The sequence below is a fragment of the Erpetoichthys calabaricus genome, chromosome 6, assembly GCF_900747795.2.
Source record: "Erpetoichthys calabaricus chromosome 6, fErpCal1.3, whole genome shotgun sequence".
Taxonomy (NCBI): Eukaryota; Metazoa; Chordata; class Cladistia; order Polypteriformes; family Polypteridae; genus Erpetoichthys; species Erpetoichthys calabaricus.
The window spans coordinates 74,362,104-74,379,338 of NC_041399.2; the positions used below are offsets into that span (position 1 = coordinate 74,362,104).

General features: G+C 36.9%; 1 protein-coding gene across 2 annotated transcripts in view; it reads left to right on the plus strand.

Moving 5' to 3' along the window:
• The window catches only part of acss2l (acyl-CoA synthetase short chain family member 2 like), a 96,233-nt gene that overhangs the window by 45,649 nt on the left and 33,349 nt on the right, over window positions 1-17,235 (plus strand). For both annotated transcript variants that reach the window (XR_007935238.1, XM_028803706.2), the window contains exons 7-10: window positions 959-1,043; window positions 5,853-5,990; window positions 6,556-6,726; window positions 9,757-9,890. Coding sequence is in view for 1 of the 2 variants with exons in the window: in XM_028803706.2 (XP_028659539.1) it covers window positions 959-1,043; window positions 5,853-5,990; window positions 6,556-6,726; window positions 9,757-9,890 (528 nt within the window). In the remaining variant the exon portion in view is untranslated. The remainder of the gene's footprint in view (window positions 1-958; window positions 1,044-5,852; window positions 5,991-6,555; window positions 6,727-9,756; window positions 9,891-17,235) is intronic.

Consider the following 17,235-nt stretch of genomic DNA (forward strand, 5'->3'; position numbering starts at 1 on the left):
CCAGTAGATCAGTTCATTTTAATGACCGATCTAAGAGGTTGTGGTGGCCACGCATTATTAAGCTGAAAACCTTGTTTTTAATGCTACCCATAAAGGTGATGATGACAGGATTAATCACTCTCTATTCACATTGTTGTTTAGCTCAATGACAACCTACTCAAATATGCTGGCATGTGGCATTCATTATGATGCCTTTCAAAGGGCGTCCATTTTGTACCTCTTGATAGTGGTCTCGGAATTAGCCCTATTTCCAGGCCTTCTTTAAATCCAATATCACCTTCCCAAACAGAAACAAGATTATTATTGAAGATGAATTAGCACAACTATGCCAAGTGAAGTCTTCCTCAAACCATACAAATCACTGCTAGCCTGTGCTACTGTGTCAGTGAGAGACATTGCCTTTTACCTTGGGGATTAGGGCTAACATTATGCAAATGCTTTCTCGTGGTTTGTCTTGCAATACTTAATGATACGGCAGAGATGCACAGTCATTGCTCTGTGATTTATAATTCCTACCCAGCATAGTATGTTGATCTTGACTGTGATCATTCTGGATGGTCCTGAACTGTGTCTTTGATTAAACATGTTTTTAGCTACAGTATATACTGGTACTGCAAATATTGTACAATAAAAGCATTCCTTGAATTCACTCTGTAGTGTAATGAGCAGAAATTTCACCGATGTTCATGCCAATGATTCAGCCCCAGTTAAAGTCCATCAGCTGTCGTAACAATGCTGTTGTCTGCCCTTTAGGCATATAGATAGATAGATAGATAGATAGATAGATAGATAGATAGATAGATAGATAGATAGATAGATAGATAGATAGATAGATAGATAGATAGATAGATAGATAGATAGATAGATAGATAGATAGATAGATAGATAGATAGATTCTTGTTTCATGTTTTATTCTTTTGTGTTCTTTCTTATCCTAATCATATTTTGCTCTCTTCAGAGGAAGCTTTGCTATGAAAAAATGTGTTGTGGTAAGGCATCTTCAGGGATGTGCAAGAAATGGAAGCTTGAGCAACATATTACAGGTACAATTTCTGTCCATGAATCTGTGTCCTTGCATGCCTGTCTGCATATGGTTAGACTTTTTCATGTGGTATTATTATTAAAGAAAAGAGTACACCGGCAGTGACAAGTGACTTAAAATGACACAAATCAGATAATTCTACATCATATAACATCCTTCCTGATCCACTCTGTGCAGCTCTTTATGTTACAGTATGTGTTAATATTAAATTGTGTCCAGCCAGCTCCTCCTGCTATGCAAGGCTGAATAGGTTTTGCTTTTATTGTTTCTAATGGCAGCCTGCACCATAGCAACTAATGCCACACTGCCTCTCTTAATCTTCTGCGGCACAAAGTTCCCCTCTTATTTTCGTTGTAGCCTTTAAGGTACTGTGTTTACTTGGTTCAATATTCCCTTGTTACACAAAGCCTTCATGTTACAGAAGCACAGGTCGGAAAATAGATGATTTTCATTCCAAACATAATAGAGATGATGCATTCAGCTGAACATTATTATCGCTGTCTGTTTATCCTCCTGGACACCTGTTATGCAGCACGTCTGCAATGCGGTAGCCTGATAAAGTGTTTGACTTGATAAGGCTTCTGTTTGGCTAGTGGGCATGACATGTTTCTGATAAATATGCCATTTGCCTATGCAATGAACAGGTAAGAGAAGCATACTAACTATAAATAATATGTTGTCATGACATTTTATCATTCAAACAATAATCATAACACAATATCTGTAAAACCTTTAACAGGTTAAGAAATTATACAAAAAAGTATCATTTGCCATTGACCATGCAGATTCAGCTTTATCTGAGCCTGTAAGTCTGCACAGACCATTCATGCCTGCGTAGCTCTTTGGCATTGCATTAGTGCTACTGCAGAGTACTAGGAAATGAATGTCTGATTGCAGCTGTCAAAACTGATCTTTTACCTATTGCTTTCTGACAAATAATGTCACCGTCTTTTTCCCCTACTCACTCACACCTTTTAGCGACAAGCACATCAGAGTCCGTGTGAGGTGTGCCAGGTGTTTGAATGGTTTATTCAAGCTTGCCTTCCTCTCAGAAATAATGTCTTATTAGTATGCAAAGTAAATGGAGCTGACTAATATTCTGGGATTGTTTGCTCTACATTCATGACAAAGTGAAATGAAAAAGCAGACATTCAGGAGCATGTAAGAAATATCTCATTATGTTCTAGGAAATACCTCCCAGAACTTAGACATTCATACTTCATTCCACATCCATCACTTACTGAGATTTGTGTGTGGATTGTGCAGATTAGTATTTTTATATTCTCCTTGTGGTAAACAAAGTAACAATAGAAATGAATAATAATACAGAGTGATGGCATTAAATTTGCCTGTATCAATTCTGATTTAATTATTCTGCTCATGTTTGGAATAGTTCAGGCTCAGAAAACTATGTGGTCAACTACAGACACTGTCAGCAGTGTTCAGTTTTAAAACTCATTGGACACCAAATTCCTATTCTTGCTCTTATAAAAGAGTAAGTAGATCTGTTTATTCTTTTTGCTTGGTGGTGGAAAGGAGCTGCATCTAAAAGTGAGAGCCTCAAGAGCCATATTATAATTACCTTGGAGTATTTTCATAAGGAACTGTTGGGGAGTAATAGCAAATAACAGGTTGGTATAGAGAAAATAGGTGTTTTGGCACAGAGAGAGACACACACAAAAACATTTCTGAATCTAGTTCTTGTTTTATCTGATAATCTGTGTCTACATATGACTAAGAAGAATGAGATGTAACATACAACTAAGGCACAAGCGATAACAAAGAGGTGGCTCCACAATGTTATTGCACTTTCTCTAGAGCATAGCAAATGTTTAATACAATGGAGTGCAGATGTAGACAAAGATTTTTTGATAAGTAATTCAACTTAGTGGAGGCAAAAAATGACATGATTGATTCCTCTTGAGGCTGACTTTCAAGGAAGGTCACATATTACAAAATGTTGTGGCACTAAGAAAAAAGATTTAAAAACTATTAGTTTATATGGTTGTGATAACTGAAATCATCCATAAGATTGGAACACAGACATCTATGAATGTTTCTGTAACTCACAAAATTACAGCACAACTTTATTGTATTTCAGAATGTCATAGTGAGCGGTCATTACTAGTAGGTTTTTTTCCAGTCTAGTCAGTGTTATTGAAGAATTTCACTTCCCTCCAATGTGGTTTTTCTCCAGCATTCCTGTCCTCATAATGTCATAAATGTGTGTGTCTAGGGTAATCTGCAAAACTAGACTAAAGAAAATATGTAAGCACGAGTGCACTTTTAGGATGGAATGATATCCCATCCAAAACTGGTTCCCATTTCATACTTGATGCTTTACACACGTGTTGTAGTATTTTATAACCCTGTTCTTGATAAAAAGTTTTTTTTTTTTAAATAATTGGACTATTGATTTGGAGCAGTAAAGAATTTTTAAAATAATTATATGGAGTATTATGTGTTAATTTATCCATCCATCCGTTTTCCAACCCGCTGAATCCAAACACAGGGTCACGGGGGTCAGCTGGAGCCAATCTCAGCCAACACAGGGCACAAGGCAGGAACCAATACCGGGCAGGGCTCCAACCCACCACAGGTGTTAATTTATTGATTAAATCAATCATATCTTAAGATGAGTAGATGATGAAATATTGAATCTTTATACTTTAATCCTACCATTATATCACATTCATTTATGAAGTAAGATTATATAATTAACTGTTTAAAACAAAAGGTACTGTATTTATTCCTTGGCCCTATATTAAAGCATGTATGCTTTTCCAATCTCTGTTTCCTTGTGCTTATTGATAACTGAATTAAATCTCTCATCTGCTTTATTTATGAACTGGTTATAAATAATATTTTACAGGTTTCTCTGGTTTCATTAGCTGGAAAACGATTTTTTTTGCCAAAAATCCATAGCCTTAGGTTACATTACATCATGGGATTATCTACTGTACCTGCACAATTTTACTGTGTCTTTTTAGCACCTGCCTTCCTACTCTAACATTTATATATGTACTTCTCTTGCCATCGTGTTTCTTTGCCTCCTTGCCCTGTTCAGTCCGGTTTCCCTCCTTCCCAATCTCTTACAAGTTAGACAATCTTCCACAATATGAGGACTGCAGTTATGAAAGGGTTAAATAAATGTTAGTCTTAGTTTCAGGATATTCCATCTATTATTAATAAATCATTGGTATGTCATTTTTTGTCGTTTATTAACTAAACAGTTACTTTTCATGTTTAGAAGGGCCTACATCACCCTTGCTAGACCTCTTATGTTTGTTTATACTGTCAGTAGATATATTTATTAATGAGGGAGTGTCTCTTGCACATCATGCCACTTGAGGATATTTACACAAACAGAGCTCATTCTACAGTAGACTTTTCTTCACTGAATATAGTTTAATCTAGCTAATTGTGAAGTTTAATACATTAGGCATATGCAGTTCTATCTGTAATTAGGTTGGATTTTATGACAAATTGATCACCAAGAAGTAAACACCAATTGTCCTTAAGGCTGTGTGCTTAATCTGGATATCAATACCTTCATAGTTAGTGTCAGTAGTAACTTTAGCATAACATTTGCTTATGACACCATTAAAATCTGCACTGCCCAATCAGTAATGCCAGTGAACCTATATACAATATAGAGAGGAGATTCAAAACCTGTAACACTACAGTCAAGGCTGCAAACTTGAGCCAAATATTCACTTCTCTATTGATTTTTGGGGTGATGTGTGTGTGTGCGATTGTAACCATATTTTAAAGAAGGCAAAACAATGCTTGGCAATGCCTTGATACATTTTTGAACTACTTCCTAGATTCACAAGCTTGGTACTACAACACAATAGTAAGCTTACTGTGGGAATCTGCACTTAGTCCAGTATTATGCTGGAAAAATACAAGAAACCAAGGATTGTGGAAACTACTCTTTGCTGATGATTTAGGCACAATTAACAGATTCAGAAGATGAACTACAGAGAACAGTATGCAATTGGCAAAAAGGCCTGAAATACAAAGGTTTAAGAGTAAGCACGATAAAGGCGGAAGTTATGTTGTATGTTAAAGGAGGGGATGAAAGAATCAGAGTCGTAAACAGAAGAAAGGTAAAGCTAATGCTTGAAAGTTAACCATTTCAAATATGGGGTTCAATATATGAGGCAAAAGATAGTTGTGAAACAGCAATAAAAAAGAGTGTTAGAGGCACAGCGTATAAAATGAACTAACTGAGAGGTATTAGAAACATAAGAAAATTAAATGTAAGTTGTACAAGATAGTAGTCCACCAGTGATCCTGTATAGCTGTAAAACTTGGGCTACCAGTAAAAAAGAGGAGCTGCTCATTAGAATAAAAGTTTGTATGCTGCAAATAATACTGGGGATCTATTTAAGAGAAAGGAAAACAAATGAGGAAGTCAGCAAAATGGATGGGTTTTGGGTATGCTGCATGCATTATGGAGGATGACCTGGTCAGAAAAACATAACAACTGTTGGTAGAAGGAGAAAGATCAAGATGGAAGACATATGCTTAGATGATAAGAGACTTGAAGGTGATGGGCCTGGGCCAAGAACTCCACAGACTGGGGTAGATAGAGACAGAATATCCTGATGGCTGACCTTTAATAGTTGGGAAATTATTTCAAAGACATTTAGAATGATTTGTTTCAAACCTAGTTTTGTTAAACTTGCTTGTATCGAATATTATTTGATTTTAATAAAATCAATAAAATGTTAAAAAAAAGAATGATGTAATGATGTCAGTACAATGATCAATGGCCTTTTTAACTTCTCTACATTGGTTACAGACACCTTGGAATGTAGACATAGACGTGTGGTGGGATGAAGTGATGGAGAGCTCCAGTGAAGAATGTGAACCAGAGTGGATCGATGCTGAAGATCCTCTGTTTATTCTTTACACAAGTGGCTCAACGGGAAAGCCAAAGGTAGACTAAAACAACCTGGACATAACAAAAACTTTAAAGCAAGATACAGTAGTAGTAGGGTGATGTACCATGTTAACCATTATGGATGCAATGTAAAGTGAAGGAAAATTACACTTTTTATTGGCTAACTGAACAGATAACAATATGCAAGCTTTCAAGGCAGCTCAGCCTCGAGCTTTTGAGCTTCCTTGAAAGCTTGAATATTGTGTACTGTCTCCATAAACCACCCTAAATTGTAACATAAAAGCTTATAACAGCTAGCAGTTTGCTTTTAATGGGCCTGGGAATAACTGCATATCATTGGCTACCCTAAAACATTTCATTCTTCAATTATTTTCTTTCCTACACAAAGAGATCAGCCAGGAAGATGTCTCTCTGCACTAAACAGTAAGCCGAGCTTAGTTGTTAGTGAGTTATTAAAATGATATATCTGTATTACAGTAACAAACAAGTAAGGATTAGTAAGACTTATTTGTTCTTCTTGAGATGTCAATGCAACTTCTTTGTGGGGATTATAATGTATTTCAAATCTTCAGCTGTTCTATATTTTTACCTTTCTTTCTAGGGTGTACTTCATACTGTGGCTGGCTACATGCTTTACACAGCACTGACATTTAAATATGTCTTTGACTACCATGAAGATGACGTATACTGGTCCACGGCAGACATTGGGTGGATCACTGGTCACTCATACAGCGTTTATGGTCCACTTGCTAATGGAGCAACTAGTATTCTTGTATGCTGAAATAAATTTTTTTTCTATTGAACATTGCAATTTTTTACAATTTTACTTTGCAAAATCACCCAAAGTGAGGCATGTACTGTATGTGTGTCCTATTTCTGAATTTGATTATAGTGATTTTGGTGTAATCAATTTATATTCCAAATATTTCAACCTTTTTAATTATCTTTTTGAAAAAAAATGACTGCTTTCATTTTCCTTTGATGGTTGTATTCAGGCTGTTATGTCTTAATGGTTGATTTCAAAATCTGTTAAAGCAAACTAATTAGCATGGCTGTGCATTTATTTCCCTATGTCAATTATGCCTTCTTTAAACTGCTAAATATTCCCAGCAGTAACACTTGTTAACTTATTTATTGTACAGGTTGAAAATTATTTTTACATTGCATATTGTAATATACACAAACGAGAATATTGGCAGAGTTTCTTTGCAGCCTTTGTCGATTTTTGCAAAGCGTTCGACTCAGTTGATTGAACTGCCCTGTGGGACATCCTGAGGATTCGCAGGATCCCCTCGAGGTTGCTGCATATCATGGCCGGCCTGTACACTAATACTATGAGTGCTGCGCAGAGTGGAGGCAGGACCTCTGTGTTTTTCCCAGTTGATTCTGGGGTTTGTCAGGGGTGTGTTCTTGCTCCTACTCTGTTCAATGCTTGTATGGACTGGGTGTTGGGCAAGGTCGTGGGGTCCAGTGGCTGTGGAGCATCTGTTGGTGAAGAAAGGTTCACGGATCTTGACTTTGCTGACAATGCTGTGATCTTCGCGGAGTCAATGGAGGCTCTGATCGGGGCGCTCGAGAGACTGAGTGAGGAGTCTGAGTGTCTGGGCTTACGAGTGTCCTGGATAAAAACCAAGATCCAGGCCTTTAATGACCTCTTGGGCACAGCCATCAGCAGTGTGTCTATTTGCGGAGAGAGTGTCGACCTTGTCGAAAGGTTTATTTACCTTAGCAGTGACATTCATGTCCCTGGTGAGTCTTCCTATGAAGTCAGTAGACGGATTGGGAGAGCATGGGGGGTCATGAGGTTGTTGGAAAGGGGCGTGTGGTGCTCCCGATATCTATGTAAAAGGAACGAAGGTCCAAGTCTTTAGAGTCCTGGTGCTTCCTGTCTTGCTATATGGTTGTGTGACATGGATGCTATCTAGTGACCTGAGACGAGCACTGGACTCCTTTGGTACTGGGTCTCTCTGGAAAATCCTTGGGTACCGTTGGTTTGACTTTGTGTCGAATGAGCGGTTGCTCATGGAGTCCCGAATGAGGCACATTACCTGCATTGTGAGGGAGCGTCAGTTATGGCACTACGGCCATGTGGCATGTTTCCCCGAGGGTGATCCAGCTCGTAAGATCCTCATTGTTGGGGACCTGAGTGGCTGAACCAGACCAAGGGATCGCCCATGTAACACCTGACTGTGGCAGATAGAGGGTCATTTCTGGAGGGTGGGACTGGACCGCGTGTCTGCCTGGAGGGTTGAAAACCGAGATCCCGAGTTGTTTCGTTGTGTAGTGGGTGCGGCAATGCACTGTACCAGTGCATGCTCCCCAACTTGACTTGAACATGATATTGTAATACAGTACTAATATTGTAACTGAACAATTTCAGTTAACTTTAGTTTGATTCATAGAGCTGCAAATGCTGATTCTGATCACAATAGAGTAAAAGCAAGAATGGACAATTAGTGATTCAAGCTCTCCCTGATTCTCCAGGCTGAAATTTGTTCTTGTCTACCAAGCACAATATTCAGCTTTGTGTAAAAGGCAATTTATTTCAGGTCCTAAATTGGGGTCTGTGAGGTAATAATGATACTCACTTTAGCACCTTTCATGATTTCAAATAAGAAATATAAGTAGCCAGCAAAGTTTAGATTCTATGATTCTATGCCAAAGATCAAACCATATTCCTATCAAATTTAGAAGGTTAAATTATTTAATTGACATAGCTAATATGAAGTATTTCATAAATGATCCCGGAATGAGTACAATATGTGTACTCACTTAAAGGCAGGAAGTGTGGTACAGTGTTTAAAGCTTTGGACTTCAATTCCTGAGGTGGTGGGTTCAAATCTGTGTGATCATGAGCAAGTCACTTGACCTGCCTGTGTTCCAATAGGAAAGTCAAAAGAAATATAACCAATTGCATCATAAATGTTGTAAGTCAACTTGGATAAAGGTGTTAGCCAAATAAGTAAATGTAAATACTCGTAAAAAATATATTTTGCTATGTTTATTAGAGTGGGCATGATACTGACTCACGATTCATGAGTAAAGGGAATGTCATTATGAAGTTATGGAGTTCTATGAACCCAGTGCAAGGCCTATGCTGAACATATGCGCTCAGAGCCATTAGGAGCCACTGGACTGCAACACAGCACACTGCCCTGTGAAACGCAGCTGGCAGAGTAAGCTTAGGTTGGGGTACAGACTTCATTGAGTAGGCAAGACAAAAAGTATGGACAGGTGTATTTAATTGAAAGTCTGCCATCGTTAAAGTAACATAAAATGACAGGGCACGGGTCATAAAGGGACTAGCAAAATGCAACACCATTAAAAATCAACAGAGCAAATCACAAAGAAAAGGTTCAAGGTCATAAACAGATAATCTAACAAAATGCCTTTTATTTTTAAAGCAGTCTTTTATTGCCTTACTCCTCCCATCAAGTGACATCTTTCTACCAAACCATGATAGGAGGGCCGAAGGGCGCAAAGAATACAAAAGGAGTGGCTAGGGGTTAACGTTTGATTCTAGGCAAGTAATTGGTTGGAGTCTATTCCAGACTAAAACAAAGTCTGCTAAGAGCAGGGGCTCATTGGATTATTTGAAGTTATTAGCTCTGCAGCTTAATTATTTGCACTTTCTATGCTCAATGTTTTATTTAAAAAATGGAACAATAAAAGACTGCAAATGAGAAGTAATTAGATTACTAAAGGCGGGATTGATACAGCATATCCTTTAGTGTTTTCTATATAATATAAAAAAACGACAAACTATTCTGATCCTTCTTGAAATGTTATATTTTTGTTTAAGTTTGAAGGTATTCCTGTGTATCCTCATGTGGGAAGATTTTGGGAAATCATTGAGAAGTACAAAGTGACCAAATTTTACACTGCTCCTACAGCCATTCGGCTGTTGATGAAATATGGCACAGAGCCCATCAAAAAGTAAGTTCCCATCCCAGCTGTGCACTGCTTATCTTTTGCTTACTGCATATGAAATAAAAGTTTTGTGAAGAAAGGTTAGGCAATGATTTGATACACAACTTGGCAAATAAACTATTTAGATGACTTATTCAGTGGTTAAAAATAATGAAACCTTGTAAAAGGGAAGAATACTGCGTGAAGTTAAACCTGAGTGACCAGAATGATGCAGTGAGTCTATTTTACTTTTTATAATGTAAGTGGTTTGTAAAAGTCAGTCATTAAACTAAGGAAAAGTTGAGAATGGACGAGTGTTAGCATTATATAACAAGGACAAATTCAAAAATGTACAGATAGTAGGAGTTATGCATGTTATACCATGATATCAGAATTGTATTTACATTACAGACAGACAGATGGATAGGTACTGCAAGACCAGCAGCAGGTTGGCATAGCTAGTGGCATTACAGGCTAAGGCTCTCCAGGATTTGTTACTTTTTGTGGGAAGTTTTTCTTTTCATCTCATAATTCAAAGATGTGCTGTCAGGTTGATCGGTATTACTTTTTTTTCTATTTATGTTTTTTTTTATATTATGGACACCTAGGGCGGCACGGTGGCGCAGTGGATAGCGCTGCTGCCTCGCAGTTGGGAGACCTGGGGACCTGGGTTCACTTCCCGGGTCCTCCCTGCGTGGAGTTTGCATGTTCTCCCCGTGTCTGCGTGGGTTTCCTCCGGGCGCTCCGGTTTCCTCCCACAGTCCAAAGACATGCAGGTTAGGTGGACTGGCGATTCTAAATTGGCCCTAGTGTGTGCTTGGTGTGTGGGTGTGTTTGTGTGTGTCCTGCGGTGGGTTGGCACCCTGCCCAGGATTGGTTCCCTGCCTTGTGCCCTGTGTTGGCTGGGATTGGCTCCAGCAGACCCCCGTGACCCTGTGTTCGGATTCAGCGGGTTGGAAAATGGATGGATGGATGGACACCTAGCACTGAGTTATCTTTCTTCCACAACTATAAGCAGATAAAGCAATAATGGTTTAGTAGTTGTGGTACAGAACACCGAATATCAGTGTATTTATGCACTGAATGTTCAATTATTTATTTTCCAAACCCACTAATTTAGTGCTTTGAGTACTGTGAAAAGTGCTATATAAATGTAATGAATTATTATTATTATTATTAATTTATTTAAACCAAGACATGGATGACAGCACTCAATTTATTGTGACATTTTGAAAAATGTGGTAAATGTCACCTCCTACTGGACATATAAAGAAATAACATTCTACTATGATATTTTTTTCAGACTCTCTTCTTTATATGTTAAAGATCTTTTTATGCAAGGCTCATATTACCTACAAAAAAACTAGTTTAATGTTGAACTTTTATAGAATTTAGGGCAAACATTGTTTTAAAATATGTTTTATTGCTTTCAATTGTAGATTGGTACTTGCCATAATCTGCATTGCAGTGCTTTACACTATTCAATTTAATACATTTATACATTTATAATTACAGAAAGCATTCACTGAAATAGGATCTCCATTTTAGCACATTCTCAGAAACTTGAGAGCAATTCTCATCCCTCCATGCGTCATGTTTCATCTGTCCTTGCTGTACACTATGCCTCAAAAAGACTTAACCTTTCCTCAAGCCAAACTTCAGACATTACCCTTTATTAAGCCACACATTAAATACTGGCAATGTCCTCTTGTCACATGTCATAAACCAAACCTGTCCTATCCTTGAGTCTGGCAAATGAAATTCATTATGTTGTATTTAGCATAACAACAGAACATCCATCCATCCATTTTCCAACCCGCTGAATCCAAACACAGGGTCACGGGGGTCTGCTGGAGCCAATCCCAGCCAACACAGGGCACAAGGCAGGAACCAATCCCGGGCAGGGTGCCAACACACCGCAGGACACACACAAACACACCCACACACCAAGCACACACTAGGGCCAATTTAGAATCGCCAATCAACCTAACCAGCATGTCTTTGGACTGTGGGAGGAAACCGGAGCGCCTGGAGGAAACCCACACAGACACGGGGAACAACAGAACAGAAAAGTTAAAAAAAAAACAACCTGATAACCCTCTGGTTCCACATCATTTAATGTCTCTCTTTCTCTCTCTATCTCATATGCTCCCTCTTCCACTTCCTCTCTTTCTAAACCTACATGTCTTCTCCCTTGCCAGCAACCCTTTGCCTCAGCTCAGTTTCTGATTCTATACTCACTGGTGTTTGTAAGTAACACCCATGTCTCTGGCAATTTCTAACCTGCCACGTAAGTTTCTCAAGCACTCTAAAACTATTGGTCATTTAGCTTTGCCAAACAGGAACATTGTTATTGCATAGGAGTAATGGCATCAGTACATAAAATAAACACACACAGTATGACGAGTGCAGAACTCCAAGTCCAGTTCATTTTACACTTGGGGAAAGAGGAGATGGCTAACAACATCCGTCTCTACTGAGTTTTGTTTTAGCTATTGGTTTCGTAGTTAACATATTTTTTTACAGAAAGTTTTCCTATTTGGCTATTTGTGTACATTTTTAGGTGAATTCAATTTATGGAATGATTAGTACTATAATTCACTACTTTAAAGTCACGCTGATGGCTTCCTTTGTGACTATGAGCATATAAATGTTGTATTTTGTCTTAACAGCGCTTACAGAATTTTAAAAGGTCTCTGGTCTCAGAATTAATTTGAATAAAAGTATGCTCTTTCTATTGAATTCTCAAGCATACAATATTAGATTGGACACCTTCCCTTTTATCATTGCAGATCAGTTTAAATACCTAGGGGTAAATATCACAAGTAAACATAAAGCTCTTTATCAACAAAATTTCGCTGTCTGTATGGAAAAAATTAAGCAAGACTTGCATAGATGATCAACCCTCCATCTCACTCTAGCTGGAAGAATTAACGTTGTTGAGATGAGTATCCTTCCTAAGTTTCTCTTTTTATTTCAAAACATTCCAATATACATCAATAAATCATTCTTTAAGCAATTAGATTCAACCATAACCTCATTTATTTGGAATCTAAAACATCCACGTATCCAAAGAGTGACTCTACAAAGACCTAAGACAAAAGGTGGCATTGCTCTACCTAACTTTCAGTTTTATTACTGGGCAGCAAACATACAAGCTATAAAAACCTGGACACAAATAGATGAACATACACAGGCTTGGTCCGCAATAGAAATAAAATCCTGCAGTACTTCTCTATATTCCTTGCTTTGTGCCCCAATAAATGCAAGTTATAGCCAATATACTAATAACCCAATTGTGCTTCACTCACTCAGAATATGGAACCAATGTAGAAAGCATTTTAAGATGGAGAATCTTTTATCTGTGGCACCTCTGCATGAGAACCACTTTTTTCAACCCTCACAAACATATGCAGTTTTTAATATCTGGAAAACATTTGTGATTAAATTGCTTAGAGATCTTTATATAGACAACATCTTTGCATCCTATGAACAATTACTTTCCAAATTTAATTTTAAAGCAATACATTTCTTTCACTATCTTCAAATTAGAAACTTTGTTAAACAGAACCTGCCCGATTTTCCCCATCTCCCACCTTCCTCTATGCTGGAAAAAATATTGCTCAGTCTCAAGGACTCAGACAGCATTTCTGCAATATATAAAAATATTTTACAGTCCCTCCCTTTCAAAGATCCAAGAGGACAATGGGAAAAGGATCTCTCATTCAACATATCAGAAAAGGAGTGGAAGGTAGCAATGCAGAGAATTCACTCGAGCTCCATATGCACAAAGCATGCAATTATTCAAACTCAAAATTATATATCGAGCACATCTGTCTTGCTTGAAATTGTCCAAAATGTTTCCAGGGTAAGATCCAACCTGTGAACGCTGCAATCAAGTTCCAGCCTCACTAGGTCACATGTTTTGGGCCTGCACTAAATTAACATCATTCTGGACAAAAATTTGTGAGTGCCTTTCAGACAGCGTTGGTGTCCCAATCCCTCCTAATCCACTAACAGCTGTGTTTGGTGTTCTTCCAGATGGGCTTAAAGTGGAGAAGGACAAACAAACTGTGATTGCCTTCACTACACTATTGGCACACAGACTTATTTTGCTAAACTGGAAGAATCTTAACTCTCCTCTTTTAAGTCAGTGGGTAACTGATGTTTTATATTATTTGAAATTGGAAAAAAATCAAATTCTCACTTAGAGGATCTGTGCAGAACTTTTTTCAAAACCTGGCAGGATCTAATCAATAATATTTTAGAATAAGCTCTTAAAGCACTGAGGAAGTAGATTCTCTCCCCATTTCTTTTTCTTCTCCATTTATCTGTATCTGCCTATTAAACTGATCAATTTATTTATTTTGATTTGTTTTCAATCCTATTTTTTTGTAAAAATGTATTTATTTGTATGGAATAAAATAAAAAAAATCTATTTTTATGAAAATTGTATTCTTTCAGTATTTCTAATGATAGTAAAGTTTAAGTGGCAGCTGTTCTATACGAGGAATCTCTGGATGATTCGTTTTCTTTTTTGTAATTTGTTTTTATCTCTGCATATTCATTTTTATTTGAGATTATTATTTTCCTATATCATTATTGTAGAAATATTGTTTTTAGGAACACATTAGTATGTAATTTATGATATTTTTCTTATGTTAATGTATTACTCATTTTTATTTTTTGATATTTTGATTTCTCATTCCCCCATGTTTTCCAATAGGCTCTGCCATTTTGTGGCCTAAAATGCCATATGTGACCTGGGAACATTGTGTGCCCTCTACTGACACAATTACACTATAAAACATGGCAACAGGCACAGTGAAGCATCGGAGCTTAGAATATTCATATAGGAGACCTCATAAGAGGCTAGCACTCAAACAGAAACTAAAAGAAAAGCATTTTTAAGGACATAAAATAAAGCTTTATGAAATTAAGTAAAATAAAGACAGCCACTTTCACTCGTTAAAGCTGAGAGGGTGTTCTCTACTGAGGACTGTGTTTTGATTGGTGAATCTTAGGGGACAGTAGAAGAGACATTGATATTCTGCCATCATGTTCCACATGTACAACAGACCCTTCAAATGCAAAGTGATGAATCTGGATTAAACTTACTGCTTGACACAGTATTTGTGGGCAGCTTTTTCTTGAACTCATATCTGAGGCACAAAGTCACAGTTTTGTGCATGTGCATGAGCCAAGGGATTCTCAAGTCAAACAAAGAGCATACATGTACTCTGCAGGCGATTCACCAATCAATTTTGTCTGAAATATTCCATAGCTGCAATGCTAGTCTGTTGCAGTGTTAGATCTGCTGCCAGACAACATTACTGAAGCATTTAGTACTGCGTGGCCACTTGGACCTACAATAATAATAATAATACATTTTATTTATTTAGTACCTTTCCCATGAGGTAAATATAAAAGCCAGTGTGCACACTTGACTTGGTGGTGTATCAGGTGCTATATATTTAAGAGCAATATGCTGCAGGAACTTTCACGCTGTACATTATTTTAAAAAATAAAGGAAAGATTCCCTCTCTCAGAAAGAAAAGTTTTTGTTAGGCTTTTAATTCTGTGCTTCCTTGAATATGATTTCTGTTTGAGCCCAATATAAAAAGTTTGCACAACTAATCGAGCCTTGTGTGTCTTTTAATTCTGATTTTAGTTTTTGTGTTCTTACCTCTGACACTTGTGAAAGAAATTACAACTTCCAATGGTACATTGTTTTCATGGAAAGCCAGTTCTTGCTGGTCATAAGCATGGTTTTTATGATGTATTAATCTTTCCATTGAAAGACAACTAGGGAAAGCAGAAATGTTGTTTTACAGGCAAGGTCAAGCATAAACAAAAATACAAGACCAAAGGCAAACAATAGTTAGGAAGAAAATGTAAGTTGAAAAAGGTGGGACTTAATATCAGAAATTTACTTAACAGTTTTAAACTGGTAGTTTGAATATTTCAAGTGTTTTTGTTAAAGTTCTGCAGTACTTTACATACAGACTTCAAATAATTGGGTCGTCATCTCTCATTTATCTCAAAATGTACCCCCCTAGGATTATTATTTTATTTCTATGATTGGATAGTATGGCCTTATAATTCCTGCTCTTAAATTTCTCATTGAACTTGGTCCCCTAGAATTAACACAATATATTAATGCTTACGCACTACATATATTACACCACAAGATGATTCCAAGTACAAAAAAAATTGTAGGAGGTAAGGATTTTAACTACAAACTTTGGCATGAGTAAGTGATGTTTCATTTGCTTTAGTATTTCAATCCAGGCCTACAATGCATTATTTCAGCATAACGTAGCCTTATTACAGCTTCTACCTTTAACCAAACTACTAATCCTGGTCATGGAAAAAGACAGCAAAGTGACTTGGAATGTTAAGATTTAGTGAAGAAACCACATTTGCAGACCACCACATTAGACCACAGTCATGGACACTGGAATATTATAGGATAGCCTGTAAAGTATGAGAAAGTCATTCTGATTTTTTTACTTTTATTACTTCATTTCTTTCCCACAGAATGAGTAACTTATTCCCATACATTCCCGTACTAAGCATAATGTCCTAATCCTTTTTTGGACAAGGCAAATAAAAATTGGATTGTGCCCTGGATTCACACATATTTAATTGATTATAACAACATACATAATTCTATACAACTTTACCTGATTCTTACAGTGTAAAGATGTAAAAGTTCTGCTAATTTAGAAATATGCTTCATTATTTTAACTTGAATGTACTAAGCAGAAAGTTTCACACCCTAGTTAAGATATTTTAAAACTAATTGTTGTGTTTTAACTCATTTAATATACAGTATCTACATTACCACCTTGCAATCAAATCTTTCCAAATGACAAATAAAGTGGGTAAGACATGCTGTTTAGAAGATGCAATATGTGTTGCCTCTGTCTGACCATCAAACTAAAATCCAAAACAATGTTAAATGATCTTGCTGAATGGTTATTATGCCTTTTAATAGTTACTGTATTTGTCTAAATGTATAGTGAAGTTAGAGTAAACACTTTAAGACAGGATCCATTATTTAATGGAAATTATATCAGGAACACAATGCACAAGTCTTTAAAATCTGTGCCCACCACAGTCTTCAATGGCACTTGTAGCAGTAATAGTAACTTGAAGGCATGATATATAAGAAAAATGTCATCAGTGACAGTGTCATGTAGCTGTATCAGCACAAAATGACAAGAAATTTACTGAAAGTGAATCTCTTATCTTATAAGTTCATTCACTTACTTTATTAAATATTTTGTTATATTATTGTATTATGCATTTCAACTATTCTAGGTTCAAACCTTAGTCCAGTCATTGTTTCTGTAGAGATTTCATGTTC